Genomic DNA, 15,768 nt, shown 5'->3' with positions numbered 1-15,768 from the left:
TCCAGCAAACCAGAAGGCATATGTCCTGCTGTAGAATTCTGCATCTACACTATACAGCAGTGAACTAGAAGCGATTCACTGACTTCAACTGAACTTTCAACCAAGAGAGAAATCTACAATCAGGCCTGCAATCTAAAGGAGCTTGATTTACAACAGAATTTAACAGGTTTATCATGACCTCCCCCCAGAACCTACCCCTCCACTTATAATCGCTTACCCCTTTTTCCTCTGTCTCTTCTTGTGTGTGCGTGAATAAGTGAATGACAATTTGTTGCGACAATTTTGGGATAAGGCATATTGAACAAACAACTGATTCTCTGTTTTAAGCATACTAGAAAACCTGTTGCTGTCTGTTTATTTGACTAATAAAATACAAAGTGGTTAAACCCTAATAACAAAACACGCTTGCTGCAGTCAGGTGGGAGTTGAACAGTGGGAACCACCCAAACCTCACCATGTGGCCATAACTAACTCTAGCCTCCACCTCACTTCAAATAAAAACTGTCTCAATCCCCTGCATGATTTGTACCTCTCAGACATGAAGCACCTTAGGATATTTTATTGAAGACAACACATAAAAACTCAAGTTGCAGAAAAAGCGTGCCTTCAATTCCCTCTTCCTTCCAAATATGTGATAGAGTCATTATGTCACAGAAGGCGGCCATTCTGTCCATCGAGTCTATGCCCACTCTCCATAGAGCTATTCAGTCAATCCCATTCCCCCACTCTCTCCCCATAGGCTTGCAAGTTTATTTCATTCAAGTGGCCATCCAGTTTCCTTTTGAAATCATTGATCATCTCCACTTCCACCACCCTCATAGACAGAGAGTTCCAGGTCATTACCACTCGCTGCATAAAAGAGTTCTTCCTCATATCCCCTGTATCTCCTGTCCAAAACCTTAAATCTGTGTCCCCTACCTAGTCCTACTTGTTGCTCAATAAAATTGTTCTTCTTAAAAGATGCATTGATTAAAGACAAAGAAAACAAAACAGAAAAGGAAAATAATTTGGCTGTCATTCAAATGTGACTTACAGGGTAATACCCTACATTTATACCTGCATTGAATTTCATCTGCCTCAGTAATTTTTCTTCTGGCAGAGCCAAGCTCTTCTTTAGTTTCTTGGTTGCCTTGCCTCAATTGCTCCCTATCCCATCACTGGCAAACATGAAATTGCATTTAGTTCCTCAATCCAAGCTGTTCCATGCAGATCAGCAACAGCAGTAGCTCAGGCCCAATCCACAGAGCACACAAACGTGACAGGACAGACTAGAAATTGGATGTTCGGCAAAAAAATTTCACTGGGCCTTCAGTCACTGCACGAGCTGCTTCTTGTAAACTATTATCCAGTGGGAATTAAATGGGAAGTATTCTATAATTCATACCTGCTAACCTTCATGTGGAGTTAGAAACGTTCACACTACTGAATAAGAACAGCAGCAGAAACATGAGACAAACTGTAGCATTCCCAATGCTTGACCGATATTGGCTTACTCACTGCAGGTTAGGAATTGAACAATTTTGCATTAAGATTTGTATGGTTCAGCATTGCACACAGTGCATTTATCAAGTGAACCAGCAAGGGGTAAAGAACAAACCTGATCCTTTCGCAGAATCTCTCCAGTTGAGAAGAGTGGACAGAATCAACACAATGCACATAGGCAAAGTTAGGTACATCATCGATTCCATAGGGTTTCATTTAACACTGAATACTGCCTCACTGCCTCGGACCAGCACAAGGTGCATTCGACAAACCAAATTCACCTAAATTTGACTGTGCATGGAACAAGCCCAAAGTCAAACCAATCTGAATACAGTTTGAGACATGTTCTTGCTTTGCTACATTTTTAAGTAATCCAAACTAAGCAGCTTTCAATGCAATTCATGTCAGATCGAAGTTGAACTTAGACTAAACAAATTGAGTTATTTAGGTGATGTGTAGTTCTCAGCCAGTTCTTTTGTCTAAATGTTTTTATAACCACTAGATATTCAAAACACCATGAGATAGTCTACTATTTAAACAGAGATTAACATTTACTTGTTCAACTTTCGGCATTGCTGTCCTGAAAGCAAAAAGACGCTTGTAGTCTCGTTCCACAGCCTGAATTCAAGCCCCACACCCATTGGGTTGGATTTTGTGCAGGCAGTGGGGCTCCCAGTGCCAGGCTGACAAAGGGGTGGGGAAGGGTGCGGGAGGGGAAACCCCACCTCGGCCTTTGAGCACCCGCCCTCCCCCCGGAGCGATCCTCCATCCTACCAGCACGTAAGTGGCTGTGCTGGGACCTCCATCCCTTTAAAGAAGGGGATAATGCCTCTAAGAGCTGCAGGCCAGAGGGCCGACAGTTCAGCAGTATCAACATGCCACCGTGAGCGAAGGCCACTGCCGGTGCTGCAGAGGCCTTGGACCCAGGCCCAGCATTGGAACTCCAGAGCTCAGGTAAATGAGCGGGGTCGGCGGGCCTGTCTGGAAGGCCCCAGTGAGGTGGGGGGGGGGGGGGGGGGGGTCAGCATGAAGTCCGAGGTGGGGGGCCCATGGAGGTGTAGATTTTGCCAGCGGGGGTCCTCTGTGGGCCACAGTTTGCCAACAGAGGAAGGACCCCCCTCCTCCAAGCCGACAGGAAGGGCACTGCATTTTACAAGGACACCCTCTACCACTGGTTAGATCCCAGCAGCAGGGGAGAGAGGCCCTTAAATGGCTATTAATAGGCCACTTAAAGGCCTCAATTGGTCTCTGGGCAGGAAGGCAGTTGTCTGCCTCTCCTGCCCCCGGGGGTGGGGGAGGGAGGAGTAAAAATAAATAAAAATAGTTTGGCAACAGGGTGGCAATGGGCACTCTGCCCCTTGCCTCCAGTCAGGCAAAACCCACATGCCTCGGGTTGGAATTCTAAAGTAGGACTCAAGTTTCATTCTAATCACTACCACCTTCTCCTTTTAAGCTGTTGGGTAAGTCAGAGTACTCGGCTGTTGGCTAGTCAAATATGTCCTTTTTTGTTACCATCTTGAAAGGTTCACCAGGGTGAAGACACACTCTATAGCCAAATAGCAAGCAAGCCGAGTGAGTTATTTAAAACAACTTGGACATACTTGGACAAAATACTGTTTGAAGTTTGCGAGGGATACCAGTTCCATCCTAAAATGAAGGTTCCCTTCCTGTCTGCAAGAGCTAATACAAGGTATTTTTCTAGGAAGATACTACAAGATAGCTTCCAGCAGTCCATACGGGAATCCGCACTGAACCAGAGACATTATCTATCTTCTGTGGAGTCTTATCTTTTTGGAAGGGAACATCTTCTACACGCTCTGCTCTCTGTAGCCCTCGAGTAGAAAACAATGGCCTGTCTCATCTGGCAAATAAGTGAAAATGAGAAGACATCACATGGAGCCTCTTCTGATGTCACATTGCCAGAGAGAAAGAGATAGTATTTTCCCTATCCTCCCCCCACAGAATGAGACTGGTGTGCACATGGAGGATGATCCCTTAAAACCAAGATTAAAGCTCTACTGGAGGTAATCTGTCCCTCAAAAACAGAAGTTGAAATGTAGCAAATCAATCAATTACTCCAAGGTGAACTTAAAAGACCCTACGTGATTGGCAAGGTTATCACTTTACATTATTTATATCAATTTGTGGAACAGAATTATGGTATTATAACTTTTCAAAAATATATTTTTCACATATACAAATAATATTTTCCATGATATTTAGCTTTGCAAGTAAACTACATGTTCAGATAAGCACACTGACTTTTCCTCTCAGCAATAAGTTTCTCCCATCCCCAGCACTAAATTTTCAAAGCTACCATCACGAGTTCATTCAAAATTTTGGATTTGGTAACATTTTCTTTATGGAAGAGACTTTGGAATTGAACTAGGTTTCAGATTTGTGTTTTGGAACAATGTGAATTTACACACTTTTTTGAAAAAAAAGCCACAGGCTTCAGCCATTGAAGATGGAGTCATAGAAAATTACAGCACAAAAAGGGGGCCATTTGGCCCATCATGCCTATGCCAGCTGTTCTGAAAGAGTTTCCAATTTAATCCCACACTCGTGTTCCCCCATAACTGCAAATTAGTTCACCTCAAATAATACATGTCCAATTGCCTTCTGAAAGCTCCTATGAAATCTGATTCCACCACCCTTTCAGGTCGTGCATTCCAGATCTTAACAACCCTCTGGAAAAAAAAACTCCCCAATCCACTCTAGTTTTTTTGTCAATTATTTTAAATCGGCGATGTTTGGTTACTGATCCACTTGCCAGAGGAAAGCATTTTCTCCTTACTTGCTTGATTGAAACCCCTCATGATTTTGAATACTTCTATTATGTCTCCCCTTGACCTTCTCGGCTTTAATGAGAACAATCCCAACTTCTCCAATCTCCGCATGTAACAACTCCCTCATCCCTGGTACCATCCAAACAAACATCCTCTGTACCCTATCCAAAACCTTGACATCCTTCCTGAAGTGTGGTGTCCAGCATTGCACACAATATTCCAGCTGAGGCGTAACCAGTGATTTGTCAAAGTCTAGTGTGACTTGCTTGTTTTTGCATTCAATGCCCCCATTTACAAAGCCAAGTATCCCATAAGTTTTCTTAACTGTCTCATCAACTTGGCCTGCCACCTTCAAGAATTTGTGTATATGCACCCAGGTCCCTCGCTCTTGCATCCTGCTCAAAATAGTACCAATTAGGTTATGTTGTCTCTCCCAAAGTGCATCACTTCACACTTTTCACATTAAATTACATCTGCCATGTGTCTGTCTATGTCCTCCCGAAGTTTGATACTATCCTGTTTATTCATTTGTGGCCTCTTACCAGTGTTTTAGTCTGCCTTGGAAAAGATAATAGAGATGCAAGTTAAAAAAAAAAAGACGATATCCAGGTCAGGGTTTCAGCCTTAATTCCATGCAAAGCATTCCATGCCTCATTCAATAACTGAAGAAATTTCTCCAAAACACCCATCTCACTTTTTTAGTGATCATAAATGGACGACTCCTCGTCACTGACTCCCCAACTGGAGGAAATAGACTGACAGGATGAATAGGTGAAAACTTCCACAATTTAAAAAAACTTGAATTAAATTGGCCATTGACTTTTTGTTCTGGTGAAATATATCTCAACTCACTCCTCATAATACATTTATTCAAACTTATCTTGTCATAATTCATACTTAAAGCAGAGTAGGTAAGATTGCAATTCAAAAATGCAAAGCGGAACCTGTGAAAGATTGGGTTGGTAGGTGCTGTACAATGTCCTCATTTCTGTGTGCTCTGGTACAAGTCCTTGCTGTCGCAAAACATGGAGTGCAAGCCGTTCCTCTGGAGGTCCAAGATGGGAATTTAAAGTCTTGTTATTTTCTGCATTAAAAATATGAAAAAAGTAATTGTCACCTGCAAGCTCAGAGGTTTAAGATCAAAATGCAGTTGAAACTAAGTTATAATACTGATTTATTCCAAGTACAAAGGGTTCCCCTTTAACCTCCTCAAACATGAGGTTTTAGATTTTTCTTTACAGCTCACTCTTTTTACATTTCTCATTGCATCTCAGCACCAATACATGCATAACTCTTTTGAAGTGCAGCAACCGGAACTGTATACAGTATTAAAAGGGAGGTATGATGATTGCATTACAAAGACTCAGTATAACTTCTGTACACTTGGACTCTTGTTTTGATCATGTAACTTTTTTTTTTAAAGTTGCTTTGCCACATTATCCCAATATTAAAAGTAATGAATTCACTGTCCCAAGTCCTTTTCAAAAGTCTCCCTGAACTAGTTCTTTTCCCTGCATTGTACGAATATGTTGATCATTCTTTCCAGTACACAAGACATATATTAGATCTGTAACACAGGCAGACAAAATCTTTCTATAAAGGATTAACTGCATCTTGCATCTCTACTGCATTATGATCAATTAATTTAACAAGCTTGCAGTTGTTTGCTTCATCTAAGTCATTAATGTAGATGAGAAACAACAGGAGCACTCAGCACCTCAATCCCTCACTCAGGCATTACACCTTACATGTAAACTTCTTGTAAAAAAGTGGATATTCACAACTATTATCCACACTTGCCAGCAGTGGTCACTGGAATGGTGATTAGAGGCAGGTACCCCCAGCTTGATTTTCCCCTCCTTAGCCCAGGGGCACACAGACCAAGCTTCCCAATTTAAGATTAGCCAACTGAGTACAAATCAGGGATTGAATCTGGGGCCTGCTGTGCATGGTTGAGTGAAATACTGGGTGGTGCTTTTACCCACTAAGCCATCGGGCGAACTGGAAAAATTCTTTTCATCTTGATAAAAGAAACTGAATAAACATTAGTGATCCGTATCAAATAGATGACTGAAAATGAAACCTAATTACATCTGTCTATTCATTGCTCCACACCCTCACCTTTTAAACCCATCAATGTCAACTCTTCCATTGATATTCATAAGCACGGGTGCATAGCTCATGAAAAATGATTGACGGGATGAATAAAATAAATCAAAACAGAGGTAGTTTCCTCTCATGCCAGAGATCACAGACTTAAAGGATTTGTTATTTATCAGACTACAAGTACAATCTGATATGACAACTTCAAGTTTCCCTCCAATCGTTTCTGATTTTTCCATGTCTGTTTGATCTCCATATTTTCTTAAATACTTTTCTCAGAAGCCATGTGCAGATTTGAACAAACTGCAGGGGGGGGATTTGAAATCTATACTTGTATTAAGCTTATCAAATGATCAAATTCAACATTACCCACCACCTTGTATTCAGGTATAGAGCCCCTCACCAATACATAAATCAGTGCTATTTCTTTTAACAGGCAACCTTGTCTAAGTGAACAGATAAAGAATGATGCAACAAAAGGAACACCGAACCAGTTTAAAAAATGGGTCTCAAAACCAGAGATGTCAATTAAAAAAAAACATATTTTCCTAAGGTCATTGTTTTGTGGACATTTCTCTTTCCAGATTGTTGCACAACTTTTAACTTAAATTATATTCCAATATTTCCAATGGCTGAAGGGTAGATAACTAGAGAGCATGGATTTAAGGTGATTGGCACAAGACCCAGAGGTGACAAGAGGAAAAACTTAAAAATAACGCAATGAGCGGTTCGAATTTGGAATGTACTGCCCGATAGTGGTGGATATACATTCAATAGCAGCATTCAAAAGGGAATTGGATAAATACTTGAAGAAAAAAAAAAGAATATGAGTTAAAGTGGGACAAACTGGATTGCTCTTTGAAAGAGCCGGCAAAGACTCGATGGGCTGAATGGCCTCCCCTCCGTGCTGTACTAACCTATGATTCTGAGAAGACTGTGTGTGTCCAAGCACAAAAGGCCGCAGAACTTCACGCCCTCAACACACTTCTTCCAAGAAAACATCAGTTCAATAACAGCACATTGCCTTAATAAACTGATAACGTTGCATCTATGGAGCTCCCAGATAAATAGGCTCTGGTCACGTTTTGCCATTCCTTTATATAGACTACCCCAACTTCATTATGTTAACAAGGCCACAGCTGGATTTGTACATGGTGATATTAAGCTGCACTGACATCAAAATAATACATGCTTACACCATTATGTGAAGTCCTGCTCAGGTCAGGGACTAACTATGTGATGCCTGTCATGGCATCACATATAGACTTATAGTATACTGTAATTACTTCTGAACTCATTGAACCACATAACTGCTTAATGTGTTTAACTTACAAGTCATACTAATTACATTAATAATCTTGTTCTTTATAGCATGTTTTCTGATGATATACAATGTGCCTCTACCTTCAAGGTGATCAGAGGTGACATACCCCAGGAAGGTCCTCTTTGTTACATGGGCTGCTCATCAGCAACAACATTACATATTCTCAGCCTGTTAAACATGGTGAGGACTATGCGATTGTTTGACAGCATACTGGGCACCCAGTAAGGTGTCCGCATCACATTCTACTAACCAAGCCTGTTACACGCAATGAAAACATGAGCACAACACAATGGCACTTTTTAAAACTTGTGATTTGGTGGAGAGGTCAACCAGTAAGATCTTATGAACGACTGTGCGTACATTCAAGCTGGAGCGTTAATTTTGAAAACAAAATGCATCTTTCTACAGTGCACATTAAATGAAGGTGTTCTTGATTTCTCAGTTGCACTGCTGGTATCTGGAAGGAAATGGTTAATTTTCCAGTACTAGAGTACAGCTTTCTAAAGGCCAGTAGCACATTGTTTTTAATATATAGAACATCTGCAGCTTTCAGACAGCTGCCAAAGCACCAGTTAAAATAAACTGGTGAAAGGAAGCTGCCCAGTTCATGGAGAGGGCAGAAACGATATAGTGTAGCAAGTCCCTGACACTGCACACACAGGCAGAAAGAATCACCCCCCCCAGCTGCCCGCTACAAATCTCCCCTGGATCAGCAAAAAGAAATGCTCTTTGCAACATTTCACTCTCATTTTAGCACCCATTATCTCTACTTTTCATACTCGCTGGGTTCATTCTCATGTCAAACTGACCTGTCTGGTTTGTGCATCTGCCCACTCTCTCTTTATTGCTTGAATTCTGATGTTAAAAGACTTACTGTTTGGACGAAATGCATTTTGAGACTTGGAATTTAAAAAAATAAATTAAGGGTCAAAGAAAGAAAATAATTGTGAAAATAACTTTGAAGATATATCCCCATAGTACACAATTGCTAAGTCAAGATCCAAAAGTCTAAAGTTACCTAGTTTGAGAAAGCCACCCACAATACATTCCAAAGTAATTTGAAATACTCTCAACACTAAATGTAGTGGCATAGTTTCAATTTAAAGGCAAATCGTATTAGGTTTTGAACTGTGAACTGAAGAGTAGAGGTCTCTAAAAAGGAGGGAAAAAGCCACATTAAAAAATCAGAGTAACAAAAAAATGTATTAACAGGAGTTCACAAACTTTCCAGGAGTTCCCACAGTGGCCCCTGCTGCCTGGAATGTAGGTTGTGTGTGCTGCTCAAACCCAAATGAGCCATATAAGCACCACATAGCAACTGTGCAGATTAATTGTATTATGTTCATTCAACTCCACCAGCTGTAAAAAAAGGAAAATGCATCAAAGGAGGTACACTATTGATGCAAATGTTTTGAGAAATTGAACTTTCGATGCACTGTTTTGTGACTAAAAGTTCAGTGTGTGTACATAGAGGGGAAGTGGATTCTGGAGAAGCAGCAGGATAACCGAGTACAGTAAAATGCTGACATGCAGCACTGGGAAGGTGCTTTCCTGAGTTCCTTTGTGGTCTCACCCAGATTTCTGCTCTGGCTTTTGCAGCCACTTCCACTGTAACACGGTTTCCATGGTTTTCAAATGGAAATGGTTTCATTGGGGCATTTTAACTTGTTAGGTAGATTTAAGAGAGTCTGTACATCCTAAATCAAGTGATGCGATTAGTAGGCAGCAATACATGCATTAGATAGCAATGAAAAAGAGACTTTGCAACATGCTGTGAATTTGGCAATATGAGGAGGTCAGCAACATGATGCAACATCATGTGAACACTGCAGACAATTAAACTGGCAAAGACTATTTAAACTTCCTTTGGATGAAGTATACTGTTGCTCCTCGAGAAAAACAAAACAGCATTTCATAATTAACCTGATTAAATTGCTCAAAGTTCTGAAAGTACAAACAATGTAACCCCTCTGCCAATTGAGCTGTGCTACATTTACTTTATGTTATATGACAAAGCAGAATAATGGTGCTGTGGCTCAACGGATAAATCCATGCATTTTAAGGCACAGTACAGAACAAGAACTCAGCAAGGTCTCGAGTGCAATTGCTAGGATATACAGAGCAGCTGTCAGGCACAATAGCATTTAGTGTGCCTGGGGTGGAACTAGATGGGGGTTGGGGGTAGGGGGGCAGAATCACAACCAGGAGCCACGATTCTGCCCCATTGGTATCTAGTGCCCAGTTCCCCCTTCTCAGCTGGAAACTGCTCTTTATAGTCATCGGCTACGAACACATTGAGGCTCTGCTGTGATGTCGCTCATAGTTGACTAGCCCAACATACACCCTTTCTGGGCTGACAGATGAATGACAGAAGATAAATGAGAGGATTGCTAGGTCCAGTGGAATCACAGTCAAACACAAGTCAGAGCTTTCAGAAAAGTAGGATCAAGGGCAAAAAAACTGGAGAACGCATGGTCAATGCTGAAACAAACATATTATGTATATTTTGTAACTGTACCAGCATATAACAGAACCTGCCACCACCTCACACCCCCCACTTTCCCCATTGTGGGTTCCACACTGCTCAACTTTAGTTACAAACACATGGCAAAGATGAGTCGAGAGAAACACCAACTTCAGTAATTTGCAAGCAAAAAGGCATGATGTCAGAATGGGGACCACGCATAGAAAAGCAGGGAAGTTTTCCTTTGGGGTCTCGGCCAGCATTTATCCCTCAGCCAACATCACAAATAGACTATGTGGCTGTTCATTTTATTGCTGTTTCTTTTGCTTTGCACAAATCATTTGCTACATTTCCTCCATTAGTGACTGTAATTCAAAAGTTAAAAGAACAAACCTTTTACAACCTCAGGATGTCCTCAAGTGCTTCACACCTAAATGAATACTTATGAAAACAGTCACTGTAATAGAGGGAAATGCAGCAACCGATTTGTGCAAAGGAAAAGAAAGAGCAATAAAATGAACAGCCACATAGTCTATTTGTGATGTTGGTTGAGGGATAAATGCTGGCCGAGACCTCAAAAGAAAAAAACTTCCCTGCTTTTCAAATAGTGCCATGGGATCTTTTACACCCACAGATGAGCCCCAGTTTAACATCTCATTTAAGAGAGCAAGCCTGAAATGGCGGCTCTCCCTAGATTATGCGCTTAATTGTCGGAAATGGGATTTGAGGCCACAAATTTTACTTGAAGGCAAGAGTGCTACCAAGGTGGACATTGTAATTTCATACAAATGCGTAAAGCAGCCATTTGGTAATATGTTGCATAACTTCTAGGCTACGCTCTATAAAAATATGTAGCAGGCTTGAAGCAGAGTGCTCAAATTGTGCAGCAGTTAATATGAGTTTTTATTGGTACTTGGATATTACTGGGAGCTGCTCATTGGAGTTCCACCTCAAGTGGATCTAGGAAAAGATTTTTTGTTACAAACTTTCTTCTCTGCCTCCCATGCATCTGGATTCCTCAGCTACTTCCTTAGCATAGGGGTGCCAGGGCACATGGGTCTTAAAAGTAAGATGGACCATTATTTACCAGTTTATACATGGATGATTTCAGCCAGGTGGTACTGATAGGGCTGCTTGAAGTTGGCTATGTTGCCATTGAGCCAAGTGAAGAGGGGGTTGAAAATCTACCACATTTGCTGTTCTTTACTATCTATGCTGTGACTCTGCTTGAAAATGTGGGTGTTGGGTTGCCATTGGATCAGGTTCAGCTGTGAAGCCTCCCAAAAGTGAAACAGCCATGCAGATATCACTTTACAGACTTGCATACAATCAACTTGTTTGAGGTGCTAGAGGATGGCCAGTGACCATAAAACCATGCCAGTTGCTAGCAGAACAGGAGCTTCGTGAAGCTCAGCTTCGGCTGAACGCTTCCATTAGCTCAAGATGACTGAGGACCCCAAAGACCGCCAACACCTCATCTGTCAGGGAAGCTGCCAATGCCATTCTACCCCACTGTACAACTGGGATCAGTAAACCGTTAAACCTGTGACAGATCTTATGTCTTTTCTGTTTATTTAGCTTATGCATCATATTTAACTGCTGTTTCTTAATATACATTGTGACAAAAACCACACCTGCCAAAAATGAGACATTAATTTCATCATGTTGAACATTATTTTTTGAATTGTTACTGGACTTGAAATAACTTGTTTAAAAGACTACAAGAGTGGCAGAAAACATGGCTGCACATTTGCATTCTAAAAGATAGTTGCTTGAAGAGGACAATGGGAGCACTCCCTGATTCAATTAGCCAGATGGATTTTTGTCAATGGTGATGATCAAGAGACATTGAATGTCTAAGAGCCAGCATTCCAACACCCCCCCCCCACCCCCCCTCCACCCCCCACTGAGGGTGTCTCGTTAGCTTGGGGGAATCCACAAACCTTGCAGGAGAGTTTGTTCCAAATAAGGGGCTAGTCACATGACCAACCTGCTGGACAACCCAGGGTTGTTTGAATTGTGCCACACAGAAAGTAACAGAATGCAATTTGAAGACAAAAGAGAAAGAAGGTCTCTCCCTGTCTGTCTGTCTCTCAAGCAAAGTTCCAGGGACACCCGGAAGTAACTTAAGCCTCAAGACAGAAGACCAGTGAAACAAGTTGAAAATATGCACTAGGTGCCAACGAGAACTACAAGACTCATCAAACCCAAAGCCAGTAACTGAACTCCAATTATTTCAAACCTTTCCCCTTCTTTCTCCTCCTCTGTCTCTATTTGCCTGTGCGTTTATTGCGTATGCATGCTAGTGTAGTTTCATCGCATATTCTTAATAGTTTTAACTGAATTAGAGTTTTAAGGTTAATAAACTTGCACCTTTCTTGTTTAAATCTGAGAAAACCTCTCTGGTTGATTTCTTTGCCATTACAATTAGAGAGCAGTGAGCAAGGACTCACTGAGAGGGAAGCTAAAATATGGTTTTGTACAAGTTAAACCCTGTTACGGCGAAATCAGGAATAGGCTGAGAGGGGAGCCCTAGACCCCTTTCTCACCTGGTCAGAACAACATTATATTTAAACTGTTGCTTCTTAATAAACTGCTTTAATAACACATTAGGGGCTCGACCCCCTTTGGGTATCTGTGACTCCCAAACCTAAATCTTAGAGCAGCTCATAGCTCTTTTAAATTAGTTTTATTAAAACCGTGGAATATCTGCATTCAACAAGCATTGGTATTTTTAAAACCTATTTTGTAACAGTGGTATCTATTGTACATCAGGTCAAAGAATTCAAGCACTGAGCAGGTTCTGAAATGCCGCAAGGCATCAAAAGATAAGCCGTTTGCTCACCAGGCACTCCCATCAATGCCACTGGATTCCAGTGGCTACAACAGACTTCACCTTTGTTGCTTAGCTTTATTTACAATGGACTATGTGGCATTTTTATTTTTTATGCCGATCCATAAAGTGTCAAAGTCAGAAGTGTCTCTTTCCAATTTCAAAATTTAGACCAGTGCCATTGACAAGACATTTATGTCCAGTTGTAGATTAGAGTAAATAAGTAGCTAATCCAGTGCCATTACTTTAGATAGTTAACCAATACCCCTTTTGATATTAAGTACATCAATTTCTCTCTCTCTCTCTCTTCCCCGCCCCCCCCCTCTCAAAGAGCTGGCTTAAATAGGCTAAAAAAAACCTATGCCAGTTCAGAATGCAAAACAGAGTTTATACTTTCAAGTTAGCAAACATACTTAATATATAATCAAACATATTGAAGAAGTGCAGAGGAACCACTGATGTGTCTTTGCTTCTTTGGCAAGAGATTTCTAACATTATTGAGGCTTGAGGGTGGTTGTTCATGACTACGTAACTTATTACTTTCAGTGAAAGCAATGCCTGGTGGACTGCATTGACAAATTCTCAAGTATGGAATAGCTAGATGGAGGCAGTTACAAGTCCTACAAATCAAGGTGTTCAAAATAACAAAGGGATAGAGTCTCTGCTTTGTGTGCAATTGGTGATTCAGGCACAAATTGTGCCAGATTTAAAAAATGTTCTTGCCCTTACCACAACCCCCTAAAGTTTCTGCTCAAACTCATTTGCACGACACCAAACCCAAAACCTGCCATGAACTAGCGCAATTGGGCAATTGTTTTAAAATAAAATTTGATTAAAACATTAATAGTAACTTGGTACTTCGATTAATGCATCTGAAAATGGGTTTATCACAAAAAATTTCAAAATCTGTCAATCCACCTGTGTAACCCAGTTTTAAGTTACTAATAAAACATACAGAACTATTTTCCAGCTACACTGGAATACAGTAGGAAATGTAAAAGTTATTCAAAAACTTTCAAAATGTATCAGTTAGCGTCCTTGCGCCCAAAAAATCCAATTTAATCTTTGGAGCTTGCATGAAGACCTGCAAATGAGCACAATTAGCAGAAACTCCCAATGGTGATCAATTCATCCTGGGGGTGTGGCCAGTTTTGGCTGATTTCCAACACTGTTTTTTTAAACTAGCGCTAAAGACTATGGAAATCTAAGTTTAGCTGAATGCAATTTATGCTCAAATTCAGCAATCTTTTACGCCAGTTAGGCAGATATTGGGTAAACTACACCAAAAATATTAACAAATTGATCAAAAACTCCAGGACAGTGTGTTTAAAAATTGCTCACTCCATTATTAGATGCAGTATTAAAGTACTGATGTATTCTTCCTATAATTAAAGTTCTCAATTGAATAAATGGTGCTTTCAACTCAAACACAATGTAAGTTCGCACCACCCCCCCCCCCCCCCCGATTCACTAGACTTCTTTTAATGGCTATTACCTGAAGGCTGTCCAGTGTTAGGTGAAAACGTGAAAGACATTGGCCTAACTTACCGAATTTGCATTAGAATTGGTAAAAATGAGTACAAATTTCAAATTAAAATTGGCTAAAAAAACATCCAACCTCAAAAGAGGAACCCACTGAAATTCTCATTGTAAACCTACAGCACATTTTCCAGATTAACACTTTGGTCCTGTACTGAAATGTTGTATTTCCTGAAGGAACACCCTCTGGATAATTCATTAAAACGTAGGCCCTATTTGCCTGATCCACTGGTTCAGGAGGAAATATTTGGAGTTAAGCAGTTTTCTTCATATCCTGGGCAATAGTTTTCCAACAACCAATACCCCCTGAAAACAGACTGAACATCAATTTCATGACTGAGGGATATCACTGACAGGGACTGCCTTGCATAAGCACCTATATAACAGGCTACACTTCAAAACATGCCATATAAATTAAGTTATTGAAATCATTGTGGTGTGAAATGGACTTCTAGACTGGCATGGAGTCATTACCAGTTCCCGTCAATCAAGATTCCAAGCTTGTGACAAATAGTGTCTTAATTTTGATCATGTGACAAGCTAAAGGAAAGTACTATTTTCCCAACAAAATTAGTTGGCACATTAAGTATCTGTTGAATTCAAACAGTTGAACTAGGCAGTCAGTGCTGTCAGGTTATTTGACTGCAGGCAGCATCACAGCAGAATCTGATCCCATCTTGCTCCACCATCCATGCATAAGCACTGCCAGCAGAGGCCACTGGAGTTTTCTGGGGGGCGGCAGGTGGGGAGGGAGCTGAGGGCAGAAGAGAGAGAATAGCTAGACTCCTGTTCCTGATCAGTAGTCAAAAAAGTGTGGATGCTAATTTTAGCACCTCAACTACCAGCCCTGTTGAACTCAGTACCAACCATGAGCCTCCTGGATGTAGAATTCTATTTAATCCAATAGCAGGCTAAGCTGTGGGGCACTCAAAGAAAAGGTTTGTATTTTATACAGAGTCTGCATTCTGGAACTGGTGTCAGTTCCAGAACAAATACACAACTTTGGCACAGAGCTTTGTTACGATACTGTTCTCCCAACAACTAAACTTAACTGAGCTACAAAATTCAGAGCAGTATCACTGTTGAGACAGTTGGGTGATTCGGGTCTCAGTTACAAAAATGTCAAAATGTTTCAAGCACAATCAAAATAAGGCAATGAATAGCAAGTCGCGTTGTTCCTGAAATTATTATAGTATTACCCTGAACTGTTAGTGAACCCTTCTTTGCTTATGAA

At 40.8% G+C, this 15,768-nt stretch overlaps 1 protein-coding gene across 1 annotated transcript in view; it reads right to left on the bottom strand.

Moving 5' to 3' along the window:
* Positions 1–15,768, bottom strand: part of LOC137380583 (myoferlin-like) — a 270,863-nt gene that overhangs the window by 77,267 nt on the left and 177,828 nt on the right. Inside the window, exon 48 of the mRNA XM_068052623.1 lies at positions 5,216–5,355. Coding sequence (XP_067908724.1) covers positions 5,216–5,355 — 140 coding nt within the window. The remainder of the gene's footprint in view (positions 1–5,215; positions 5,356–15,768) is intronic.

This window comes from Heterodontus francisci, chromosome 20, assembly GCF_036365525.1.
Source record: "Heterodontus francisci isolate sHetFra1 chromosome 20, sHetFra1.hap1, whole genome shotgun sequence".
Lineage (NCBI taxonomy): Eukaryota > Metazoa > Chordata > Chondrichthyes > Heterodontiformes > Heterodontidae > Heterodontus > Heterodontus francisci.
Note: the sequence above shows the minus strand (reverse complement) of the source record. Positions and strands in the feature narration are given on the sequence as shown.